Genomic DNA, 27,938 nt, shown 5'->3' with positions numbered 1-27,938 from the left:
GCCAACAGTATCCTGGAAGATGAGATGAGTCTATCGTATTCAGACAATTGGAAGACCTAGGAATAAAATGAAGGTGGTTCATCTAAGACGGCTTGTAGCGTTTGGTTCTAGAAGTATGTCTAAAAACTAGAATCGACCATCGAAATCGATATCTATATATATTTGGCGTAGGAACCGCTTTAAGCGATTATAGCCGAATCCACCAGAGCGCGCCACTCATTCCTCCTTTTTGCTTTTTGGCGCCAACTGGAAACACCAAGTGAAGCCAGGTCCCTTTGCACTTGGTCTTTCCACCGGAGTGGAGGTCGTCCTCTTCCGCGGCTTCCTCCAGCGGGTACTGCATCGAATACTTTCAGAGCTGGAGTGTTTTCTTCCATCCGTACAACATGACCTAGCCAGCGTAGCCGCTGTCTTTTTATTCGCTGAACTAAGTCAATGTCGTCGTATAAATCGTACAGCTCATCGTTCCATCGTCTGCGGTATTCGCCGTTGCCAATGTTTAGAGGACCATAAATCTTGCGCAAAACATTTCTCTCGAAAACCCCAAGAGTCGTCTCATCGGATGTTGTCATCGTCCACGCCTCAGCGCCATACATCAGGACGGGAATAATGAGCGACTTATAGAGTTTGATTTTGGTTCGTCGAGAGAGGACTTTACTTTTCAATTGCCTACTTAGTCCAAAGTAGCACCTGTTGGCAAGAGTGATTCTGCGTTGGATTTCAAGGCTGACATTGTTGGTGTTGTTAATGCTGGTTCCCAGATAAACGAAATTATCTACAACTTCAAAGTTATGACTGTCAACAGCGACGTGGGAGCCAAGACGCGAGTGCGCTAACTGTTTGTTTGATGACAGGAGATATTTCGTCTTGTCCTCATTCACCACCAGACCCATACGCTTCGCTTCTTTATCCAGTCTGGAAAACGCAGAACAAACGGCGCGGTTGTTGCTTCCGATGATATCAATATCATCGGCATACGCCAGGAGCTGTACACTCTTGTAAAAGATTGTACCCTCATCGAAATTGATACTTACCAAATTTATCCAGACATCTACATTCGTAGTTGCCAGAATGTTGGAGTGGCATTGTTTTGCAACGATTTACTATATAAGGACTGCCGAACTGGCAACAGAACTCACTCCTAATAAGAGCATTGTATAAACATACAAGTAGCCAAAGAATCAGCTGGTTAACGGGAATTTTTTTACAACTGAGATCACCTGATCGATTTACTACGTTTCTCGACACAGATTTTTAAATAATACATTGCATTTATTTAAAACTCTGTGTCGAGAAACGTAGTAAAAATGGAAACATTCTTGTGGCTTAGTATTTGATAGAAAATATTAATGAATAATTTCATTCATAACAAGAGTTAATCTACTCTGCAATAACAAAATTACTAAAACACCTATCTAATGAATAGTGGTGGAGGTCCTCCACCTAATAATTACGGCGTATAACACACAAACATGCGAACAACAAAGAGTAAAGTAACCTAGACAAATAGACACAGGTTATATTCCGACTCATACAGACAGACAAAGGGACAAGATTTCTATTTGTTTGTAACACACAAGAACTGGATATCGGAAATTTAATTATGTTGAATCATAAGCATAAATTTTTAAACATTTAAAAATACTTTGATACAAAAAATAAAATTGTGATTAAAATCATACAAAATATTCATTATAATTTCTAAGCACCGAAAATATTTAAAAAAAGCATAACACGGCATCTCGACATTTTAGGTTTAGGCCTTTTTAGTACACTCTAACCCGCGCGAAGTGCCTATCGCCTTGAGACATTTGTCCTTTTTAATACCAAAATCTGCACGAGACCCGCGCAAAGTGCAGTTTTAGTTATAACGCACGAGAACCCGCACCGAATGCCTATCGGCTTCCTTCATCTTATTGCATTCTTGTCGCAATGTATTTTAGATTTCTTACGTGTAGGTTCTACAATGAATAAGAGCGTTGCTGAATAAAGTGTAAGAAACTAGAATTAATAAAGTGTTAAGTTATTTGAATTAGAAATAAAAATAAATGTATAGCCATTAAATTGTGTATTTTAGTTGAAAATTCAATGATCAAACTCAGAATAGAGTTTCAGTGTAAACGAGTAATTAAGTAATTCCTAGTATACCCACATCGCTAATATAAATAATATACTGTATATGTTTCTTATGTTGTTATACTCTCGCAACCTGTTGCACAGAGTATAATAGTTTTGTTCACCTAACGGTTGTTTGTGTCACCAAGAAATATAAGAGTAAGATATGGGGTTATATATACCTAAATGATCAGGATGACGAGTGGATTTGAAATCCGGATGTCTGTCCGTCCGTCTGTCCGTGCAAGCGATAACTTGAGTAAAAATTAAGATATCTTAATGAAACTTGGAATATATGTTCCTTGGCACCCTGAGGAGGTTGCTTTCGAAAATGGGCAAAATCGGTCCACTGCCACGCCCACAAAATGGCGGAAACCGAAAACCTATACAGTGTCATAACTAAGCCATAAATAAAGTTATGAAAACGAAATTTGGAACATAGGATCCCATTAGGGAGGGGCACATTTGGATGTAATTTTTATGGAAAAGTGGGCGTGACCCCACCCCCAAATAGGTTTTTTGTATATAACTCGCAAACCAATAAAGCTATATAAACCAAACTTTCTGCAGTCGTTTATTTTAGCCATTTCCTTATACAGTCCAAAAACGAAAGAAGTCGGATAATAACCACGCCCACTTCCCATACAAAGGTTAGGTTGAACATTATTAAAAGTGGGTTAACTCACTAACGAAAAACGTCAGAAACACTAAAGTTTACAGGAAAAATTGCAGAAGGAAACTGCACTTAGATTTTTTTACAAAATGGAAAATTGGCGTGGCATCGCCAACTTATGAACTCGGGAACTACTCGACCGATTCGAATGAAATTCGGTATATAATATTTGCTTGACACCCTGATGACACGTGTGAAAAATGGACGAAATTGGTTCACAACCACGACAACTTCCCATATAACTCATTTTTGAATTTCATCTTATTCCTTCACTTTATAATATATACATTAGGAACCAATGATGATAGCGAAATAAAACTTTACACAAACACTGTATATGATCTGTTGCATCACTTGTGAAAAAATTGTCACAATCGAACAATGACTTTTCAAGGTCCCTGATATCGAACATGAAGAACTCAGTGCTTAAGGGTAATTTTTCCCCGAATATATACTTAGGTAAATCCCTCAGATATCTTAATGTAATTCATTCCCTCTGATTTTTTTTCTTATAACAGTTTCTCTCTGTACCTGAAATGGTAAAAATCGGGTCATAACTTCCCCCAGATCCCATACACCTAATTATAAGTAATATTAAATTAAGAGAGCGGATAGTCTTCGATACATTGTATCTTGGTGGTGAAAACGAGTGAAATCGGTTTAGGAATTACCTCAGTCCCCATATACTATTTATGATGATTTTCGTTATTCTATTGAACTTTATACCCAATATATGGGTCGAATTGTGTTATCTTTATAAAATTACATCAATAAATTGCGAGAGTATAAAATGTTCGGTTACACCCGAACTTAGCCTTCCTTACTTGTTTTTAATATAAATATAATACATATAAAACGAATAAAACTGTAGTAAAGTAGTTAACAAATTAATAATATGTGATTGTAATCCATTCGTAATTCCGTCCAATATGGTGGTTACAGATGGAATGTTAGATGTTAAAACGAAACTGAAATAAATATCCGATGCACATGATGGCGTTGTCGGCCAATTGATCAGCGGGTAGTCACTGCAAATAAACGATTAAATTTCGACCACCTTTAGCAGCAATTTGCGCTGTATATATGTCAGCAATAAACGTTGTTCCGGAATAAGCTTGTTCTTTATTAAATGAAACACCTGTAAAAATACAAACTCAATACCGACGAATTTTTAACTTTAGAAAGTGAAAACTTGGCTGAACCCTTTTTATCAAAAACAATGTCACGAAACAGATTAAATTATGTTCGGACCGACATTGAAAACATCCTGTAAAAACAATTTGCGGATTGTGGAACCAAAGCCGTTCTGACCGACATCGTGTGTCTTCGATAGGTGGCACAGAGTATAATAATTTTATTCAATTACGGTTATTTGAGATGGTTGGTATTGCAGATGACCGAAATCGGACCATTGTCACTCCCACAAAATGGCATTAAAGAAAAGCTGTAAAGAGCTATAATTAAGCCACAAATATAGCAATGAAAATCAAATTTTGTACAGCGGATCACGATGAAGAGGGGCATATTCCCAAATAAGTTTTTTATATACATATATTACGAAAACTTTGGTTCCCTAACCGACTCCACCGATTTCAATAAAATATGATACATGTTATTTTCTTGATACTATGATATTACCGATCGAAAATGGGCAAAATCCGTTCACAACCACGCCTATTTCCCCTATAGTACAATTTTAAATTTCATCTAATTCGTTCACTTTATAATAAATAATACAAAAACCAATAAAGATAGCGCTATAAGACTTTACACAAACACTGTATTTGATATGTGACGTCACTCATAAACGACATCGGACCATAAATTTTCAAGACCCTGGATATCGAACATGAAGAACTCAGAGCCTAAGGTTAATTTTTTACCGAAAATATCGGTAAATCGTGCTGGAATGGGAATTAAAATCATGACATATTCGGCGCAATGGTTCGTTTAATTTAAAATTTGTTATAGAAGATTTTAAAAGTAATGGTGTAAACTGCCTAAATGAACAAAATGGGACATTAAACTTAATATCAGACAAAATTAATGAACTACAAACTGAACCATTCAGTAGTTTTAGTAGGAATATTATGCCTAGCGTAGGGAATACGACTAGTGAGTGTAGGTAGATTTATTAGGTCTAAACGACTAGTATACGGATTCAATTTTGAATCCCAACTTAGGAATGGATATAGGCCTACGGGAAAAGCACGCGGTTTTATATTTTTTAAGATTCAGTGGCATATCATTTTTGTGACACCAACAACTAAATTATTTAAATCCGATTGTAACTCAGTTCTCTCGTTATATCATCCGCATATAATAAAATGTTTGGAAACTTAATTACGGAAGGTATATCATTAATAAATAGCAAGAACAGAATCGGACCGAGATGAGTACCTTGTGGAACGCCTGAAGGGACACTAATTGAATCAGATAAAGTATTTTTAAATATAACTTGTTGTTTTCAATTACTAAGATATGGAAATACCCATTCAAGAAGTCTTGGTTGAAAACGATTTGAGTGGTTTATTCTACCGAACATCATAATAACATCAGTATTTTTGTTGTCTCTAAACGCATTGATACATGCTTTGCATATTCAAGTACTTTTGTTACTGTTGATTTCCCTTTACAAAATCCATGTTGAGAAAATGAAATTAAAGAAGAAATCGAGAAAGTTATTTGGTCAGTGGTAATATCTTCCAAAAGTTTGGGTATAGCTGACATTTGTGCTATACCCCTATAGTTCTCAACGGATGATCTAAAACCACTTTTATCCAAAGGTATTATAAAACTGTTTTTCCACATTATACGTGGTACATGGTGTCTTGAGCTTTTATTGTAGTACACATTGTAGTATGGAAACCATATGTCTTCTTTGTCATAAGAAGGTTGCTATCATAGATGGGCGAAATAGGACCGTTGCCACGTCCACAAAATGGCGAAAACCGAAAATAGATAAAGTGCCATAAATAAGCCATAAATAAAACAAGTAAGGAAAGGCTAAGTTCGGGACCAACCGAGCATTTTATACTCTCGCTATTTATTGACGAAATATTATTAAGATAACACACAAATTATCCATAAATTCGGCATAATGTTTAATAGAATAACGAAAATCGTCATATACTGATATGAGGGCTGAGGAAATTTCTGAACCGATTTCATTAATTTTCATCATCAAGGTACACTATATCCAAGACTATACGTTCACTTAATTTTGCTAAGATATCTCACATATTAACCAATACATATATGCGGAATAAAGCCCACCGTATTTTTGAAAAACCTATAATTAGGTATATGGGAGCTAGATGTTATGACCCGATTTTAATAATTTTTGGAACAGAGACACACACACATTAAATTATCTGAGAGATTTACCCATATTTTAGTTAAAATTTACCATTAGGCCCTGAGTCCAACATGTTCGATATCTGGGGCCTTGAAAAGTCCGTTTTCGACAATTTTTTCACAAGTGAAGCTAGAGATGATATGCACTATTTTTGTGAAGTTTTATTCCGCTATCTTCATTGGCCACGCCCACTTCCCCAAAAAAATTACATCCAAATATGTCTCTTCCTAGTGCGATCCTTTATTCCAAATTTTACTTTTATAACTTTAATTATGGCTTAGTTAATACACTTTATAGGTTTTTGGTTTTCGCCATTTTGTGGGCGGGGCAATGGTCCGATTTTGCCCATCTTCCTCCTCAGGTCACCAAAGAATATGTGTTCCAAATTTTCTTTAAGTTATCTCAATTTTTATTCAAGTTATCCGTTGCACGGACAGACGGACGGATGGATGGACAGACATACATTCGGCTTTTAACTCGTCTCGTCATCCTGATCATTTTGATATATATAACCCAATATCTAACGCGTTTAGTTTTACCTACCTTCCATACAAAAGTTATGTGAAAAACTACTACATATAAGTGCTTTAATTCCGTAAGGAAAAACACCACAAACCTTACACTTCATGGTAAAAATCGTACAGAAGAGCAACACTAAAATTTCTGTACAAAATTTTAAATGGGCGTGGTTCCGCCACTTATTGGTCAAAAACCATATCTCAGAAACTACTTGACCAATTTCAAGAAAAATCGGTTTATAACATTTTCATGGCATTGCAATAGCATAGTTTGAAAATCCATTCACAACCACGCCCACTTTATTTATACAGGTAAACCTCATACAACGCGGTGAATAGGTTCCTGAAAAACTCCGCGTTTTAGGAGACTCTAACTTCATACAAAAATCAGAGTTTTGTTCCAAAGTAAAAAAAAAAAAATTCAATAAAATATTGGAATTTGTATAGTAAAAAAATGTGCTTAATATAATTTTGTGTATTTATTTGTTAAGTCATAAAAACATATATATATATATATATTTGGCGTAGGAACCGCTTTAAGCGATTATAGCCGAATCCACCAGAGCGCGCCACTCATTCCTCCTTTTTGCTTTTTGGCGCCAATTGGAAACACCAAGTGAAGCCAGGTCACTTTGCACTTGGTCGTTCCACCGGAGTGGAGGTCGTCCTTTTCCGCGGCTTCCTCCAGCGGGTACTGCATCGAATACTTTCAGAGCTGGAGTGTTATCTTCCATCCGTACAACATGACCTAGCCAGCGTAGCCGCTGTCTTTTTATTCGCTGAACTATGTCAATGTCGTCGTATAAATCGTACAGCTCATCGTTCCATCGTATGCGGTATTCGCCGTTGCCAATGTTTAGAGGACCATAAATCTTGCGCAAAACCTTTCTCTCGAAAACCTCAAGAGTCGTCTCATCGGATGTTGTCATCGTCCACGCTTCAGCACCATACATCAGGACGGGAATAATGAGCTTTAGAGGACTTTACTTTTGACGCCACGCACATTTTCCATTTTGTAAAAAAATCTCAGTCAGCTTCCTTCTGCCATTTCTTATGTAAAATTTGGTGTTTCTGACGTTTTTCGTTAGTGAGTTAACGCACTTTTAGTAATTTTCAACCTAACCTTTGTATGGGAGGTGGGCGTGGTTATTATCCGATTTCTTTCATTTTTGGACTGTATAAGGAAATGGCTAAAATAAACGACTGCAGAAAGTTTGGTTTATATAGCTTTATTGGTTTGCAAGTTATATACAAAAAAACCTATTTGGGGGTGGGGTCACACCCACTTTTCCAAAAAAATTACATCCAGATGTGCCTTTCCCTAATGGGATCCTATGTTCCAAATTTCGTTTTCATAACTTTATTTATTGCTTAGTTATGACACAGTATAGGTTTCCGGTTTCCGCCTTTTTGTGGGCGTGGCAGTGGGCCGATTTTGCCCATTTTCGAAACCAACCTCTTTAGGGTGCCAAGGAACATATGTTCCAAGTTTCATTAAGATATCTTAATTCTTACTCAAGTTATCGCTTGCACGGACAGACGGACAGACGGATAGACAGACATCCGGATTTCAAATCCACTCGTCATCCTGATCATTTATGAATATATAACCCTATATCTAACTCTTATATTTCTTGGTGACACAAACAACCGTTAGGTGAACAAAACTATTATACTCTGTGCAACAGGTTGCGAGAGTATAATAAAATTTCAATTCTACGTCAAATACTCAAGTTGAAAGATTTCATAATTTAAAGCCGAAATAGAACGATAACTTTCTATTCCACCTCATATGATTGGTTTCGAACGTTTTGTTCGTACTAGTTCAAAATCTAAGTTTGATCCTCTATCAGATTCGGGAATCCTTTGTTTGTTTGCTCTTATTTCTTAATCTTTATAAATTTCTTGATAGGGAACTAAATTGTTTTGAAGATTTCGTTTAAATACTTCTGCTCTGACACTTAAAGGGTCGTTTTTCAAAACGTATTCTTCCAACTGCTTTGCCATATTTAAAACTTTCTCGATATTTTTTAGTGAACAAGTTTTTATTTTGAACGTCGGTAAGATCGTCAGAGCTATCTCCAACTGATTCTTCATTTGTCATTGCCACTAAATCTGCTTCGTTTATTTCTTCGTCCGCAATTAATTCTTGAATATCCGCCATTGTTATTTGATCAAATCCACCACCTTCTACTGCATGCGCCAATCTCACTATATTAATCTTCTATTGGTGTAGAAACAGTGCCCTGAACGTATATTTCCAGAATTAGTGCTTTCTTTTTTTTAGTATTGAAGGACGAATTTCTACAAGTGACGAATCAACAATTTCAACGGAATTTAAAATTGTAAATTGTTTCCAGACTTCTTTAACCGTAATATTTGCTGACTCCATCTTCTCTAATATTACCTCAAAGGAGTAAGCTTTGAATGCTGCTATTATGCCCTGATCTAAAGACTGTAATAGCGATGTGGTGTTGGGCGGTAATAATTCGATTTGAACATTAGGATGACTTAAATCAGTCAAAGGGAAGGCACATTATCTAAAAGTAGTAAAACTTTAAATGCTAAGTTCTTTTTATACTCTCGCAACAAAAGTTGCTAAAGAGAGTATTATAGTTTTGTCCACATAATGGTTGTTTGCAAGTCCTAAAACTAAACGAGTTAGATATAGGGTTATATATACCAAAGTGATCAGGGTGACGAGTAAAGTTCAAATCCGGATGTCTGTCTGTCCGTCCGTCTGTCCGTCCGTGCAAGCTGTAACTTGAGTAAAAATTGAGATATCTTAATGAAACATGGGACACGTATTCCTTGGCACCATAAGAAGGTTAAGTTGGATAATGGGCGGAATCGGACCACTGCCACGCCCACAAAATGGCGATAACCAAAAGCACATAAAGAGCTATAACTAAGCCATAAATAAAGTTATAAGTTATAGGATCGCATTAGAGAGGGGCACATTTGAATGTAATTTTTTTGGAAAAGTGGGTGTGACCCCACCCCCAAATAGGTTTTTTGTATATATCTTGCAAACCAATAAAGCTATATAAACCAAACTTTCTGCAGTCATTTCTTTTAGCCGTTTCCTTATAAAGTCCAAAAATGAAAGAAATCGTATAATAACCACGCCAACCTCCCATACAAAGGTTAGGTTGAAAATGATTAAAAGTGCGTTAACTCACTAACGAGAAACGTCAGAAACACCAAATTTTACATAGCAAATGGCAGAAGGAAGCTGCACTGAGATTTTTTTACAAAATGGAAAATGGGCGTGGCGTCACTGGTGGTGATGACATGAGCGAAATCGGTTCACAACTACGCCTACTTCTCATATAACTCAATTTTGAATCCTTCTGATTCTTTCACTTTATAATGTATACATAAGGAACCGATAAAGATAGCGAAATAAAACTTTACACAAATACTGTATTTGAGCTGTGACATCACTTGTGGAAAAATTGTCAAAATCGGACCATGACTTTTCAAGGCTCCTGATATCAAACATGAAGAACTCAGTGCCTAAGGGTAATTTTTCACCGAAAATATAGGTAAATCTCTAAATAAATTGCGAGAGTATAAAATGTTCGGTTGCACCCGAACTTAGCCTTTCCTTACTTGTTTTAGATAATTTTTTCCGTCAGGAACAAAGCAATGATAAAACCAATCATTAAATAAACTGGCAGTCATCCTTGATTTTTTGTTGACTCTCCAATCCACTGGAAGGTTGTTTTTGTTGCATTATTTCATACATCTTGGATTTAGTGATCGGTTAATAAACATTGGCTTCATCATAAAATCACCAGACGCATTCTTCTTCTTAACTGGCGTAGAAACCGCTTACGCGGTTATAGCCGAGTCCACAACAGTGCGCCACGCATCTCTCCTTTTGGCGGTTTGGCGCCAATTGGTAATACCAAGTGAAGACAGGTCCTTCTCCACCTGGTCCTTCCACCGGAGTGGAGGTCTCCCTCTTCCTCGGCTTCCACCAGCGGGTACTGCATCGAAAACTTTCAGAGCTGGGGCACTTTCATCCATTCGAACAACATGACCCAGCCAGCGTAGCCGCTGTCTTTTTATTCGCTGGACTATGTCTATGTCGTCGAACAACACATACAGCTCATCATTCCATCTTCTGCGGTGTTCGCCGTTGCCAATGTTTAAGGGACCGTAAATCTTCCGCAAAACCTTTCTCTCGAAAACTCCTAGTGCCGTCTCATCGGATGTTGACACCGTCCACGCTTCTGCACCATAAAGCAGGACGGGAATGATGAGGGACTTGTAGAGTTTAGTTTTTGTTCGTCGAGAGAGGACTTTACTTTTCAATTGCCTACTCAGTCCATAGTAGCACCTGTTGGCAAGAGTGATTCTGCGTTGGATTTCAAGGCTGACATTATTATCGGTGTTAATGTTGGTTCCTAGGTATACGAAATTATCTACAACTTCAAAGTTATGACTGTCAACAGTGACGTGGGAGCCAAGACGCGAATGCGCTGACTGTTTGTTTGATGACAGGAGATATTTCGTCTTGTCCTCGTTCACCACCAGACCCATTCGCTTCGCTTCCTTATCCAGGCGGGAAAAAGCAAAACTAACGGCGCGGGTGTTGTTTCCAATGATATCGATATCATCGGCGTACGCCAGTAGCTGTACACTCTTGTAGAAGATTGTACCTTCTCTATTTAGCTCTGCAGCTCTTATAATTTTCTCCAGCATCAAGTTAAAGAAGTCGCACGATAGCGAGTCACCTTGTCTGAAACCTCGTTTGGTATCGAACGGCTCGGAGAGGTCGTTCCCGATCCTGACGGAGCTTTTGGTGTTGCTCAACGTCAACTTACACAGCCGTATTAGTTTTGCGGGGATACCAGACGCATTACTGTACAGCAATAATGTTATTCGATCTTTCGAAACTTTAAAACCAGGAGCTCTTTTTTGGTTTTAGGAAATAAAAGTTCTTGAAGGCATTTTTTTCTACCGCAAGCCTGTCGCACCTTTTTGGCTAATCATTTTCTTTAAACATTTTTTCGGACTTGCTGGGTATTTTTCTGCTGCATCTGCGTCTGCGGATGCACTTTCTCCCAGTATTTTAAATTGTGAATTGCATGTCTTTTTTTGAACTTTCCAAATCATCCATTACTTGCTACTTCATCGATTGACGATTGTCCTGTTTCCTTTACATCTAAGGGCAATCGTTTTTTTGTCATATCTTCTCTCCACACCATAAGTGATTGATCCATTTTCTCCATTATCTGCGGTCTAGGACGAGCGACTACAGAGGATCCATATGCTACCGAACTTTTAATTTTTTCTTCGTTTTGTTTGATAGTTCTTATTGTTGATTCATTTAAGTTAAAATGTCTGGCAATATAACTTATTCTCTCTTGATTTTGAAGTCGATCCAAAATTGTATTTTTAATTCTATGGATAAAAATTTTTTTAACGCCGTTTTTTCATTCTGCATTTCTGTGGCTAAATTTAAAAATTGGTTTGCCTTTAAATAAAGTTACATACATATAAATAAGGTTTAATAGAAACTTACTAATTCACCTTAAAATAATTGTATCAAAACTCTTTTACGAAAAAACAACAACTTTTTCACAAATTTTTTATAAATTAACTGGAATTTTACGCAATATTTTACACACTTTGATTGATGCTAACAAAAAAATTATTACATCAAATAAAAGTAGCATAAATCGTTGTGTGATGTTAAAACCGCGGGGAAACCCCTTTTCCTAATTTTGTCGTTGACTACACAATTACGTATTTGTTTGGTATCAATCAATGTATGGACGAAATGCAAATAGTTTTATTTGGGCAAGAAAACCTTTTTCAAATTAAAACATAACTATTTGAAAAAACTTCATAAAAATCGCGTTGTTAGAGTAGCGTTGTAAGAAAATATCCGCATTTTGGGAACCGGTTCCCAAACCACACTTTTGAAGCCCATTTCGTTCGCACACTTAGCAATCTATAAATTAAGCACCAGTGAGGATATTGGAACAAAACTTTGCACAAATACTGTATTTATACTGTAGCATAGCCTGTTATAAAATCGGTAATCGGACTATAACTTTTCAAGGCCCCAAATATCCAACATGAGGTCCTGGAAGTTTGTGGCTATTTTATTGAAAATATCGGTTAATATCTCAGATATCCTTAAGAAATTTGAAGGAGATGTCTTTCTTCTAATAATATGTGTTTTTGCCAAAAAATGGGCAAAATCGAGCCAATATATCTTTTAGCCTCCATATATGTAGCTCATATTCCGACTTTCAAACTTCCGGTTGACTTTATACATCGGTTAATATGTGAGATATCTAAACAAAGTTAAGTGAACCTAAAATCTTGGATTTAATATAGCTCGGTAGCAATAATTATTGAAGTCGGCCCAGGTATTACCCCAGTCCACATATACTATATACAATAATTTTTGTTTTCTAGTGGATTTTATTTCGTATATGTGGGTCAAATTGTCTGATCTCCTAATAAAAATAAATAAATAAACTGCGAGAGTATTAAATGTTCGGTTACACTCGAACTTAGCCCTTCCATAGTTGTTTGTATTTCTATTTCGCCATTATTTTGACAATGCAATGGAATATAAACATATATCAAGTGACAATTTCGGAGTTAGGAGCGTCATCGAACCGTATAGAATTGAACGTGTCTATTAATTATAAAGTTAAGCACAAACAAGCAAGAAAGGGCTAAGTTCGGGTGTAACCGAACATTTTATACTCTCGCAATTTATTTATTTAACTTAATTAATATTATATAATACACAATTTGACCCACATATTCGTTATGTATGTTATATAAAGTCCATTGAAAGTTGGAAAACCTAATATTAGGTTAGAAGCACCGAGGTCCTCATGTTCGATATATGGGGCCTTGAAAACCTATGGTCCGATTTTGGCGATTTTTAGAATGGGGCTGCCACACTATTAACATAGTATTTGTGCAAAGTTCTGCACCGATATCTTCACTAATGCTTACTTTATATATTGTAAAGTAAACAATTCAGATCGTCTTCTCGTCAGATCGTCAAAGTTCTGGTATATAGGAAGTAGGCGTGGTTGTGATGCGATTTGGCCAATTTTCAAAACATATTATTGGAAACTATAGGAAACTATTACAAACCAAGTTTCATTGAAATCGGTCGAGAAGTTCCTGAGATATGGTTTTTGACCCCTAAGTGGGCGACGCCACGCCCATTTTCCATTTTGTAAAAAAGTCTGAGTGCAGCTTCCATTTGCCATTTCTTATGTGAAATTTAGTGTTTCTGACGTTTTTCGTTAGTGAGTTAACCCACTTTTAGTAATTTTCAACCTAACCTTTGTATGGGAGGTGGGCGTGGTTATTATCCGATTTCAACTATTTTAATGGTGTGTGGTGGGGTACGTAAGAGAATCGACTGCAGAAAGTTTGGTTTATATAGCTTCATTGGTTTGCGAGATATATAGAAATAATTGATTTGGGGGCGGGGCCACGCCCACTTCCCCAAAAACATTACATTCAAATATGCCCCTTCCTAGTGCGATCCTTTATTCCAAATTTTACTGTTATAACTTTATTTATGGCTTAGTTATGACACTTTATGTGTTTTTGGTTTTCGCCATTTTGTGGGCGTGGCAGTGGACCGATTTTGCTCATTTTCGAAAGCAACCTCTCATGGTCCCAAGGAACATGTGTTCCAAGTTTCATTAAGATATCTCAATTTTTACTCAAGTTACAGCTTGCACTCAAGTTACTTGCTTCAACTCCACTCGTCATGCTGATCATTTATGTATATGTATATAACCCCATATCTAACTCTTATATTTCTTGGTGACACAAACAACCGTTATGTGAACAAAACTATAATACTCTGTGCAACAGGTTGCGAGAGTATAAAAAAAGTACAAATTTATATGTATATATTGCTTTGATAAACTTGATTTTTTATGTACAACTTCTCATGTCGCGAGCGCATCTAAAAATGCTCACCCGAAAAAGTGCCCAACGCGCCATAAGTTCAAGTTTTCGTTTTATTTAGAGATTACTGTGATAATACTTTGGTGTTTTAATTATTCCTTTTTCGGTTTTTTGTATTTAGGTACCACTGCACTGCACTATCGACACTTGCATTTTATTTACCGATTATGTGCGTATATATATATATATATAACTATAAATATATATAACTATAAATATATATAACTATAAATATATATAACTATAAATATATATATATATATACGCACATAATCGGTAAATAAAATGCAAGTGTCGATAGTGCAGTGCAGTGGTACCTAAATACAAAAAACCGAAAAAGGAATAATTAAAACACCAAAGTATTATCACAGTAATCTCTAAATAAAACGAAAACTTGAACTTATGGCGCGTTGGGCACTTTTTCGGGTGAGCATTTTTAGATGCGCTCGCGACATGAGAAGTTGTACATAAAAAATCAAGTTTATCAAAGCAATGTGGGCACTTTTTGAATGGACATGAAGTATAATAATATAGAAACTATATTCGAAGGAAGTGGTTTTATTTAAATGATTAAATATTAGTAAATAGTAAATACAAAATTTATAAATTCTCATCCATAATTTCAACAACTCTTACATCATCATTATCAGATTTTCATCATTATTATCAGGATTTTCATCAAATTCTAAAACTGAAACAATAGGTCTATGGTAACTAAAGTATGAAATGAACAATTTTGATTTAAATCTATTTATATATCTTGTGAATACTGCATCAATAGTAGTTTTGTATTTTGTTATGCTAAGATTGCGATCATTGGACATCGTTAAATCAAATTCTTCATATAAAAATTCAATTAATGATTGATTTTTGACATCTGCAAAGTTTATGTTGAAATCTCCACTCAAAATCATAGGATAATGATCAAATCTTCTATTAATTTTTATCATAAATAGTGCGGAAGCAGCTTTAGAATAAATGAATAAATTTGAATACAATAACTCTCGTATTGCTTGTAAAGACTGTTTTGGTGAAATATAAACGGCAGCCATTAATTTAAGTGATATAAAAGGTGATTAATAGATATGGGAATTATGATACAGTGGCAAATACCGATTCCTATGGCGCCGCGATCTGAGGGCACCTTTGGAAAGAGGACGTCCTCCCGGTTAAAAATTATATAGGATTATAGGTACGCCTAGTTTTTGAGATATCCGGCTTTAAAGAATAAAATCACACACACTTTATCACATTTTACGCTTTTTTTCACTTCAAATATCAGAAATTACATTACTAACATTCAATAAAATTCAAATTCAAAACAACTCTGTACATCATATATACTGCTGATCTTCCAACAGCTAATAATGTTTTGACATCAACTTTCGCGGATGACACAGCTTTGGTGAGCCGTAACAAATGCCACATTATAGCATCAAGAATATTACCGGAGCACTTAAGATCTGTCGAAGAATGGCTAGCCAACTGGCGTATAAATATGAATGAACAAAAGTGTAAGCACGATACATTGCCAAAAATGTGCCCGGCAGTAAAAATGAACAATATTCTAGTGCCTCAAGCGAATGAAGTTACCTATCTTGGTATTCACCTCGATAGAAGGCTTACGTGGAGAAAACATATATCTAGTAAAATAACGTGCATGAAGCACGAAAAAAGGAGTTCTTCGCGAAAAAGAACTTCGGACACCCCGGTTTTGGCACGGCCAGTGTTATTTTTGAAGTGAAAACATCTTATGGCGCGTTAGGCACTTTTGTTGGTGAGCATTTTCAGCCGTTTTCGCGACAGATGAGATTTTACACAGATTTACACACTAACTCATGACCCAAACAAATTAGTGAAAATGAGTAATATTACTAATATCAAAAATGACTAAGACTCATTTCCACGAAACCAAAAAAAAAAACTCATAGTATTTCTACACTTATATGTGCCGTCAATTTATGAATCAAACGAGTGTATAGTAACAATTTGATTTTACTCACTTATTCATTGGTCACGATGAAAACAGACAGACAGACAGACATTCGGATTTGAACTCTACTCTTCACCCTGATCACTTTGGTATATATAACCCTATATCTAACTCGTTTAGTTTTGGGTGTTACAAGCAACCGTTATGTGAACAAAACTATAATACTGTCTAGCAACTTTGTTGCGAGAGTATAAAAACGTAACCTGGTCGTGGTCTCGCAGCGGAGAGAAAACAGACTGCCTACCTCGCAACGTTGCAAACAACCACAACACTTGCGGGATGGGATAGATACCGAGAGCTGAAGAGGGAAGCGAGACGCATCTGCAGACAAAAAACGAAAGAGGCCGAAATGCATGAGTACGAAGAGCTTGAGAAGCTGGCAGACAGAGGGAATGCTCGAAAATTTTATCAAAAATGAAGCGACTTAACGAAGGTTTCAAGACCGGAGCATCCTCATGTAGAGACCAAGGTGGTAATCTGGTAACCGATGTCCAGGGCATACTGGGATTGTGGAGGGAACACTTCTCCGACCTGCTGAATGGCAGTGAAAGTACAACACCATTACCGGCTGAGCTATTCAAATACGGCGGCGAAGAACTGATGAGGTGCATGCATCAGCTTCTTTGCAAAATATGGTCGGAAGAAAGCATGCCTGACGATTGGAATCTCAGTGTACTCTGCCCAATACACAAAAAGGGAGACCCCACAATTACCGTGGGATAAGCCTCCTCAACATCGCGTATAAGGTTCGGTCGAGCGTATTCTGTGAAAGACTAAAGCCCACCGTCAACAAACTGATTGGACCTTATCAGTGTGGCTTTAGACCTGGAAAATCCACCATGGACCAGATATTCACCATGCGCCAAATCTTGGAGAAGACCCGTGAAAAGAGGATCGACACACACCACCTTTTTGTCGATTTCAAAGCTGCTTTCGACAGCACGAAAAGGAACTGCCTTTATGCCGCGATGTCTGAATTTGGTATCCCCGGAAAACTAATACGGCTGTGTAAGTTGACGTTGAGCAACACCAAAAGCTCCGTCATGATTGGGAAGGACCTCTCCGAGCCGTTCGATACCAAACGAGGTTTCAGACAAGTGACTCACTCACTTCTTTAATCTATTTCTGGAAAAAATTATAAGAGCTGCAGAGCTAAATAGAGAAGGTACAATCTTCTACAAGAGTGTACAGCTCCTGGCGTACGCCGATGATATTGATATCATCAGAAGCAACAACCGCGCCGTTTGTTCTGCTTTTTCCCACATGGATAAAGAGGCGAAGCGAATGGGTCTGGAGGTGAATGAGGACAGGACGAAATATCTCCTGTCATCAAGCAAACAGTCGGCGCACTCGCGTCTTGGCTCCCACGTCACTGTTGACAGTCATAACTTCGAAGTTGTAGATAATTTCGTTTACCTGGGAACCAGTATCAACAACACCAACAATTTCAGCCTCGAAATCCAGCGCAGAATCACTCTTGCCACAGGTGATACTTTGGAGTGAGTAGGCAATTGAACAGTAAAGTCCTCTCTCGACGAACCAAAATCAAACTCTACAAGTCGCTTATCATTCCCGTCCTGCTTTATGGTGCAGAAGCTTGGACGATGTCAACATCAGATGAGACGACACTAGGAGTTTTCGAGAGGAAAATTTTGCGCAAGATTTACGGACCTCAGCACAATGGCAACGGCGAATACCGCAGACGATGGAACGATGAGCTGTACGAGTTATACGACGACATTGACATAGTTCAACGAATAAAAAGACAGCGGCTACGCTGGCTTGGTCATGTTGTCCGAATGGACGAAAACACTCCAGCCCTGAAAGTGTTCGATGCAGTACCCGCCGGAGGAAGCCGAGGAAGGGGAAGGCCTCCACTCCGTTGGAGGGACCAGGTGGAGAGCGACCTGGTTACACTTGGAATCTCTAACTGGCGCCAAACTGCGAAGGAAAGAGAGGAGTGAACCGGCTAAACGGTTGAACGCCGATAACATACATACATTTAGAACGCTCATTTTTTACTTAATAAAAGTTGCAGCATTTAGTTCTGTGATTTTATTAAATCTTGTATCATATTTTGCATAGTAGACATAAATTGTGTCATACATTGCGTAAGATTTAGTATCATAGTTTCAATACCTCCGTTTGGAGGATTTTGCGGTAGTTGCATTTGTACAGAGCTGCCTTTTACCGCATTTGCATAGCATCCTTGCATAGCATTATTCTTAAAAATAGTAGGATTTGGATTCTGGTCTGTGATTGCTATAATGTCATTACGGGGAGTATGTAACATTTGGTTACGCCGTGCTTGAATTCCCTTCGATTTCAAATCTTTATACACAGGACAACCCCTGTAGTTGGTAGTGTGACTTCCTCCACAATTGTTGCATTTTTTATATAAATCCTTTTTCTCGAGGGTACATTACACATACAAACACTGCGTAGAGTGCAATATGATTTGGTATGCCCATACTCTTGGCAGTTGATGCATTGTACCGTACCGTTCTTTTGTGTGGCTTTTCTACGGCTACTCTACGGTGCAGTAAATATTTTAAATTATATATTGGATGGGTCTCATTTTTTTAAATAGGTTAGTATTTGGCATCAGTACTATTTCGAACATTGGATGTGTTACTTTATTTCTGTTAAAAATATTTACAACAGTTTTAATTCCAAACCCGCATTCTTCGAGAGCTTCTTTGATTTCACAAGAGTCTACGGTATACTCTAGACCTTTAATTACTACAGCTAGGCCCTTTGAGCTCTTCAGCTGATAGGAATAATAATTTTTGTTTTTATTTGGCAAAAACTTTACAACATCCATAAAATTTGCATGCCCGGTTTCACAGTCCGTGTTTAGGTTGTGCTTAAGATAAAACAGAAATATTGCGTTTTACAGTTCATACTTAAGTTATGTTTAAGTACTGAAACTGGGAGACTTAAGCAGTGCTTATGTAACAGCTGATTTTTGTTTTGAATATTGACTTATTTGTCAAAAATATAAAATAAAAATTGTTTGCTGAAAAAAATTTTGTAATTGCTTGCATTCGCTGACGGTTATATGCTTCTCCTGTGCGAGCAATAGGTGCCCCTACTAGCTTGCGTCTCTTTCCTTCGGTGTTCTCTTATTGTTTCCATCCATTTCCAATATTCAAATGAATCTATTTTCGTCGCAAATTTATTTTTCATCAACAATGATTTCAATTTGTCAAACATATATTTCAGATGGCATTTGTAAACAAATGTTTTTCATTGTGTTGCCATATATCATAATATAATTTTATAGAAAAGAAGCATAGACTGTGAAACGCAAACGACTACAGCAACAATGCTTTGCTAAGATTTTATTTGGGAACAACTTAAGTACGAACTGTGAAACCGGGCATCAGTGTATGTCTGTATTTTCGTTTCATTAATATTGTATTTTTTCAAAGGCACTATGTGAAAGTTTTTTGTACCCACAGTTTCTCTTAATTTAGCAACAAGAGTATTTGAGCTACGCTCGCGCAAATATATTGGGCGGTTTGGTATACGCGACTGTAGTGGAACCCTTCGCATCATCATCAGAAACTAGTATGGCAAATCTGTTGCCATTTAAAACTTCTGGTTTATTCTTGATTGGCTTGCCGCCTTGAAATTTTTTAGGATTGACCGCTGACTTCACAGGACTTAATTTCCTTTTAAAATTGACGTAGCGGTCAATCTGAATCTGAGATGGACTTTTTTGGTTTGTGCATTCTCACCTTGCGTTATGTTTTTCTTCGCTTTCTGCTCGCTTGCAGGTACCTGCTTACTTATTGGTGCGTTCATGTTTGTTGCTGGCCGTTGTTGAATGCCGTTCTTTGCTGTGATGGAAAGAACCGAGCTGCCACTCTCTGAAATGTCAAAATAAAGGGAGAGAGCAAAGTGGCACTCTCTGAAATGTCAACGTAACTTGAAATTCTAAATTCAACAGAATTTCAAGTCAAGTCAAGCGTTCGGTAATCAAATACAGACAAGGCCCATTAAACATATATTTTATGTGACAGTTCTCAAGTCTGGCTAGGTCAAGTCAAGCATGCATAACTGGAGCTTTATAAATAATAGAAGTGCTGATCAATAATTTTAATTTTTTTTATCAAATTCATTATTTTTCTCGTACACATTTTTTTAATTGACACATTTCTTTTGAATTTTTACAAGTTCCTTTTATTTTAACTGCATTTATCAAGATTTTATTTGATTTTTAACACTTTTAACATATGTCTTCTTGATGTTGTTCGTTAAACCGAGTTATTACAAATACCCGATGTTCGTTATTTAAGGTACTCAATGTAAAAAATTTGCTTGTTCGTTATAAGCGGTTTTTGTTGAAATGAATATTCGTTATTTCGGAAAACTACTATACTTACCTCTACTTCCTAAACTTACAAAAAATAAAAACAAAGTGGTGGAAAACCAAAAAAAAAAAAGAGTGTAACCAAAAACGTGCGAAAAAGAAATGGTACAGTGAGTGTCATAAATGACTAAAGTGTAAAAAATATATTTATACATACATACAAGCATATATACAGTTAAAGACAAAAGTTTAAAAAATTTAAATTTTTATTGAAACAAGATGTTTTAACATAAATGTAATGAAGCGGATTATTTATAATGATAATTAACCAATAACGGAATGCAAAAAAAAATTCATTGTTACGTAGATTCATAAAAAAACGTAAAATTTGCTAGTTGAAGACGCATCATCGATAACCCTTAGATATCTCACGGTAGCTGCTCCTATTGATCCACGAACCATGACGCACCATGGTTTGATATGCTGTTCCTTTTTTTTGCCACATTTTTGGGTGACCATCGTTTCCGAATATCTTGAATTTGGATTCATCAGTAATCAGGACTCTTCTACAAAAGAATTCATCCATATCTTTGTATTTGTTCTCAAATTCAAGTCCAAGTTGCATATTTTTCTTATATACATTGAGAGATTTGTTGTGTGGAACTTTGCTTCAAAAACTATTTTCCCGTAAAGCTCGTGCTATAGAGTTAGGGTGTACACTTTTGCCATGTTGTAACGATGATATCGGCTATCTTTTTAGCACTTAATTTGAGATTTTTTGTCACTTCCTTGATGATAATACACATCAATATACCGCCGAGAAAGCTTTCTTGGACGCCCAGTTTTTTCAACGGATTTGAGCGTTTTATACATTCGTACAATATTTTGCACACTCTCACAAGATAGATTAACAATTTTCCCTATATCTCGGTAAGACTTTCCTTTATAAAATGTTTAATTATTAAAATTTTTAACATGGAACAATTTTTTTTAAATTTTTTGTTCACTGTTGGAGAAGAAATCGCGCCTAATGCCGAATATAAATCTAAAAGTTGCTAAATCTTCAAATATCCACAAGAAACATGCGATACGTATTTTTCAGTGGTTGTATTTAAACTTTTGTCCGACGTAAGTTTACGTTTTTTTTTAATTTACCGTTATCTATGTAACATTGAATTTTTTTGCATTCCGTTATTGATAATTACATATTACAAATAAACTGCATCATTAAATTTCTGTTAAAACACTTTGTTTCAATAAAAATTGAAATTTTAGGGTGTATTTAAACTTTTGTCTTTGATTGTATATATTTATATGTATTTCCGTTTGACCGCTTGCACAAATTCTTGTTCGCTGACCTTTTTATTTCAAAAGTGCTGTTCTAGTGCCAATTACGGTTCTGCGGTGAAAAATTTTAAATAACAATAATTGATCGTCAACATTGCTGCATCACCACCCTCGCCGCTACTACGTCAACGTCAATACCCTCGCCGCTGCTGCATCACCATCTACGTCGCCACTCACATACATACATCCAGCACTACTTTGCTTCGTGGGAATGAGCTGCCGCTCCATCCTCTGCAAGAGGGACGTGACGGGCAAATCGCCTACGCACCCACAGCAGGTGACGAGTGCGAATTATGGAAAGTGGTGCAAATAAAAAAAACAAAGAATATTAAAATTATTTTTATCATATACAGTATTTATGTAAAGTTTTATTCCGCAATCTTCATTGATTCCTTATGCACATATTATAAAGTGAAGAAATAAGATGGAATTCAAAATTTAGTTATATGGGAAGTAGTCGTGGTTGTAAACCGAATTTCATTGAAATCGGTGGAGTAGTTCCTGAAATATGGGTTTTGACCCATAAGTGGGCGATGCCGCGCCCATTTTTTTCATTTTGTAAAAAAATCTGAGTAAAATTCTGTACAATTTAGTGTTTCTGACGTTTTTCGTTAATGAGTTAACGCACTTTTAGTAATTTTCAACCTAACCTTTGTATGGGAAGTGGGCGTGGTTATAATCCGATTTCAACTATTTCCATAGTGTAAGGGAACCGACTGCAGAGTTTGGTTAATATAGCTCTATTGGTTTGCGAAATATATCCAAAAAACCTATTTGGTGGCGGAGCCACGCCCACTTCCTAAGGACAGGACCAAACCGCTGCTAGTTGCTGCAAATACGGGACAGCCGCATTGTCAGCAGTGCAAATCCAAGGACCATTATTTGACTGTCTGCTCACTTTTAAGGCGCTTCCGGTGCAGCAGAGATTCGAGTTCGTCAAATCGGTTCCCTTATGCATAAATTGCTTGCGTAAGGGGCATACCGTCTCCAAGAGCAGAGCGGATCGATGTCGAGTATGCAATCGATCTCATCACACATTGTTGCAGCAGTCTCCAGATTCCTTCCCCGCTGCACATCATTCGCCATGCATACAGCGAGAATGCCGGATCAGGTGATGTTGGCGACAGCAGTTATTCATGTAAGGACCAGATGTGGAGAATACCTGTCTTCGAGAGCGTTGCTGGACTCAGGCTCCCAGGTCAACTTCATGACGAAGGACTTGGCAAAGAAGTTGCGGATTCGACGCCAACACAAAACGTTAAGCGTAATTGGAATCGGCAATTCCAATACGAAAGTGGGGGCTAAATTAAGCGTGTTTGTTAAGTCGCGGGTAAATAACTATGAATTTTCGTAGTATTTCGTCAAGTTGATTCATCCAGACCATAATATCAATGTTAATGGCTGGAAAATCCAGCACAATACTGAATTGGCGGATCCAGAATTCAACAAATCTAAAAAAGTTGATATCTTATGGGCTGCAGAAACATTTTTCGATCTGTTAGCTGTAGGTCAAATTAAAAATGGTCCTAACCAACCAACACTTCAGAAAACTCTTATAGGGTGGATTGTGCCTGGCAAACACGCCATCAATTTAAGTTCTCCTCCCAAATTATATAGCTCATTGTGCTAAGCTGAAAAAAACTTAACGTCAATAGATTCAGTAGTCCACTATTTGAGCTATAGAAGAATTACCTTCAAAATGTGAACATTTTTTCTCTAATACAACTCAAGCATTGCCTTCACGACGTCGTCAAGTCAGAATGCCTTTTAAAGTTGACCGTAAGTTACTCGGTCGCTTAACGAACTTTTGATGGTAGGTCCAACCATTCAAAAAGAGTTATACTCAACTCTTCTACGGCTTTGCTTATATAAGTACATATGCACTAACAGCGGGCATCACTAAAATGTACCGTCAAATAATTATGCATAAAGAAGACAGAAATTTTCAGCTTATTGTGTGGAGAGAACATCCTTCAGACCAAATTCAAAATTTTCGCCTTACCACCGTTACTTACGCACTGCACCTGCCTCATTTCTTGCAATATGGTGTTTGCAAATGCTCAGCGATGCCAATACAATTAAATATCCACTCGATTCATTGTCCACTAAAAGAGACTTCTATGTTGATGACTAATTAACAGGATCCGAAAATTTCGAGTCTCTAGAGCTTTCAAGTAGTGAAGAAGTTTCTTTTAATGATCTGCGAACCACTAAACGAAACATCATCAGTTTCTGCTCGCCTTATTGATCCTATTCATTTCTGAAATCGTTTTTCATTGAGTGTCCGAAATCCAAGAGTTGACTGATTGACATTGGCGGCATGTGCCAACAAAACAAAATCCTGCGGATCAAGTATCTCGGGGTTGTAACGTGGACGAATTGAAGTAATTTCGACCACTGAGGAACATCAATATTGGATCTTATTGGAAAATTTTCTTCTTATAAAAAATTGCTTATATATTACGATGGATCAGACGACCACCAAAATCCTCCAGTATCTGACTTCAAATGAGTTAAACTTGAGTTTTTTAAAAATTGCTCAGGTGGTTCAACATTCAAAATTTTCGGATGTTATTAAAAAATTGCATACCACCCTACCCGCAAATTTGCAAAAACTCAACCCGTTACTTGGATATGTCGCTTTCGTTCAAATTAATCCGAATAGAAAATCGCCTATTAAATGCACCTCTCCCATACGATGCCAAATTTATTAGTAAATAGAAATTCGCACTTGGTAACATATTTACGGTTCCTGCACATTCGAAATCACCACACTGGGGCTAAAGCGTTTGTTGCTTCTTCGAGAACGCATATGAATAATTAATGCCCGAGAAGTTTACAATAGAACTGTACGAAACTGTATACATTGTTTTCATTATAAGCCGAAGTTGCACAACGAAATAAATGGGAAATTTTTCCAGTTGAAAGACTTCGACTGATATGTGGCGGAGATTTTTGTGGTCCGATATATACAACATTTAAAATACGCAGTCGAGCACCCGTAAAAACTTATATAGCAGTTTTCGTTTGCTTCACTTCCAAAGTAGTACATTTATAATTAGTTTCGGATCTATCATCTAATTTATTTATTTTCGCCCTAAAAAAGTTCATTGGACGTCGAGGAATGCCGAAGACCATATTCAGCGACAACGCACGAGCATCATCGGCACCGACCGCAAGCTACGCGAACTGGAAGGAGGCCTTCCTAGCTGTGGCTCCAGAGATGAAGGGTTTCGTCGCAGACGAATGGTTGAAGTTCACCTATATACTACCGAGGGCGCCGCACTTCGGCGGATTATGGGAAGCCGCGGTGAAGTCCGCCAAACACCACATCATTCGCGTAATCGGCAACGCGCTACTCACAGCAGAGGAGCTAACAACACTGTTGGCCGAAGTGGAGACCATCCTCAACTCTCACCCCTTGTACCTCAACGACCTTGTTGTCATCCACGTGGGTTCTCGGACGAATCGTCGCAACCGTCGAAGGGCAAGACGGCAAGGTGCGAGTCGCAAACGTGGCGATCAAGACGGACACAATTAAGCGTCCCATCCACAAACTGGCCTTGCTTCTAATATAGGTTGAAGGAAACTGATCCTGTCAAGGTGGTCGGTGTTGCGTCAAGCGACATATATATATATATATATTTATATCTAAAACTTAATTATCAATATATATTTTATATTTTAATATAATATGTTTTACATTCCATACTGTTTATTCCTTAATTTCTATTTTGTCCCCTTCAAACACATCTGACTTTTATGCTTCTCACAAAGAAATTATATGGGCTGTAGATTGAAAATGAAAACTTATTTTCGAGACGAGTGTACCAACATAAAAAATAAAAAAAATTATAATCGTTTCACCTTATTTTTTGAACAGTCCTCATGTGTTGCTATTTTTCGCAATGCTACTTATTTGCCACATTTAAGAAATTTGGTACTAATGGATCTTCTTATATATAATATATAAATAAATACTTGTAAATATTTATAAGGTATCCAATAATAACATTTATTATGTTTTATCTTTTTAGATTAATATGGCTGATTGCTCAAGGAGGAAGTGCATCGGAAGTATTCAAATGCCCTCCCGCTTCTGTGATGTACAGCCAAAAAACATGTAATGTGTTATAAAATTGTATTGCTAGCACTTCTTGCAGCAAGTCTCAGAATTATTAAGATTCTTTACATTTGGTATTTAAGGAGCATTAATATAATTCTATCTTCCGATTTGAACCATTTAAATAAAAGGCAGTATTTCGTCTAAATTGTAAGAATTGGTGTATTTTAAAATTTCGCCTTATGGGAACTAGTTGTCTAATAATGTCTAGATATCCAAATAACGTTAAACTATATCAAATGGTTACTGATGAATGAGATTTCAACTTAAAGTAACAAGTTGCCCAGGACACTTATCTTAACCATTGCTTGCAACACCTAAACATAATGGAGATAAATATAGGGTTAAATATAACAAGAATACCAAAATGATGTATAACCAGCTCCCCATCTATCTGTCCGTAGAAGCAATAACTTTAGTGAGAATTGAGACATCTTTATAAAACTTATTACAAACGTTTTTAGGAACTAGGTATTGTAAATGGATGATATTTAAAATGTTTTAAAACGTAGCCCATATACCTAATACACATAATGATTTTCGCCCTTTTGATTGATTTGATATCTAATACATGGATGATATATTTAATTGATAGTACGTGAGCAAATTACTTTCATGAGACATGGGTTGGTACTAAATTTTAATGAATTCAGCCCATATTTAAAGACCCCGCAATATGATATGTGCTCTTCTTGCAGATTTTATTGCATGCTCAATTTCGAATATTGAAGTCATATGCAACAATTTGTATAGTTTTTAGAATACTTGAAAAAAATTAATGCTTTAATTCTTAAATATCGCGAGACCTTCTTACTTCTTGTGCCATATATGCCAGAAAATAGGTAACTAAATTTGGTGAAATGACTGCAAAGTTAACAATTAAATGTCCTTCTGAATACCATAAACATTGGCACAATTAGAGATAAGTGCTGTAAATTAGCAGTATTACGAAAAATTATCGAAAACTTTTCCTAACCTTATTCAGCACATATTATGAATTTTAAATATTGAATTGATTTGCACCTTATACATACATATGTATGTGCACGCAAGCTTCTTATAGGCTCAGAAAACACCGACAAATATTGTTCTCAAATTTTTTGTAGGTGTATTAGACCAAGAGAGTGATTAGTAAATAGTAATGGCTTCCACCTATATAAATCATATAAATAGAAAGGTTACATATTTTAATTATACTTAACCAACATAGAAAAAATATTTGTTATAAATATAACTTTATAAAATAAAATAAAATTTAAATACGTATTTTCTTGTAAGAAATTAAAGCTTTTTTATTTACTTCAGATTTAATCATAAACACATAAACAAAATCATAGGCGACGAGGTTGTTATTATTAAATGTAAATTTTTATTGTTTTGTTATAAATATTTGTGCGTTGGCACACTGGCTATGGCCTAAAACTAAGAGCAAATGAATCGAAGTTCTCATAAGCATCAACATCAACATTTACATACAGTAAAGATGTTATATGTATATAATTTATATACTAAGAAGTGC

The 27,938-nt window shown here is 36.6% G+C and overlaps 1 protein-coding gene across 5 annotated transcripts in view; it reads left to right on the top strand.

Annotated features, from left to right (window-relative positions):
- The window catches only part of LOC105220076 (neprilysin-3), a 307,341-nt gene extending 280,314 nt beyond the window's left edge, over positions 1-27,027 (top strand). For all 5 annotated transcript variants that reach the window (XM_054226090.1, XM_054226088.1, XM_054226089.1 and 2 more), the window contains one exon: positions 26,334-27,027. In XM_054226090.1, the coding sequence (XP_054082065.1) occupies positions 26,334-26,433 (100 nt within the window). In that variant the 3' untranslated portion in view covers positions 26,434-27,027. The remainder of the gene's footprint in view (positions 1-26,333) is intronic.
- Positions 27,028-27,938: the final 911 nt, after the last annotated feature.

Source organism: Zeugodacus cucurbitae, chromosome 2 (genome assembly GCF_028554725.1).
Source record: "Zeugodacus cucurbitae isolate PBARC_wt_2022May chromosome 2, idZeuCucr1.2, whole genome shotgun sequence".
Lineage (NCBI taxonomy): Eukaryota > Metazoa > Arthropoda > Insecta > Diptera > Tephritidae > Zeugodacus > Zeugodacus cucurbitae.
Note: the sequence above shows the minus strand (reverse complement) of the source record. Positions and strands in the feature narration are given on the sequence as shown.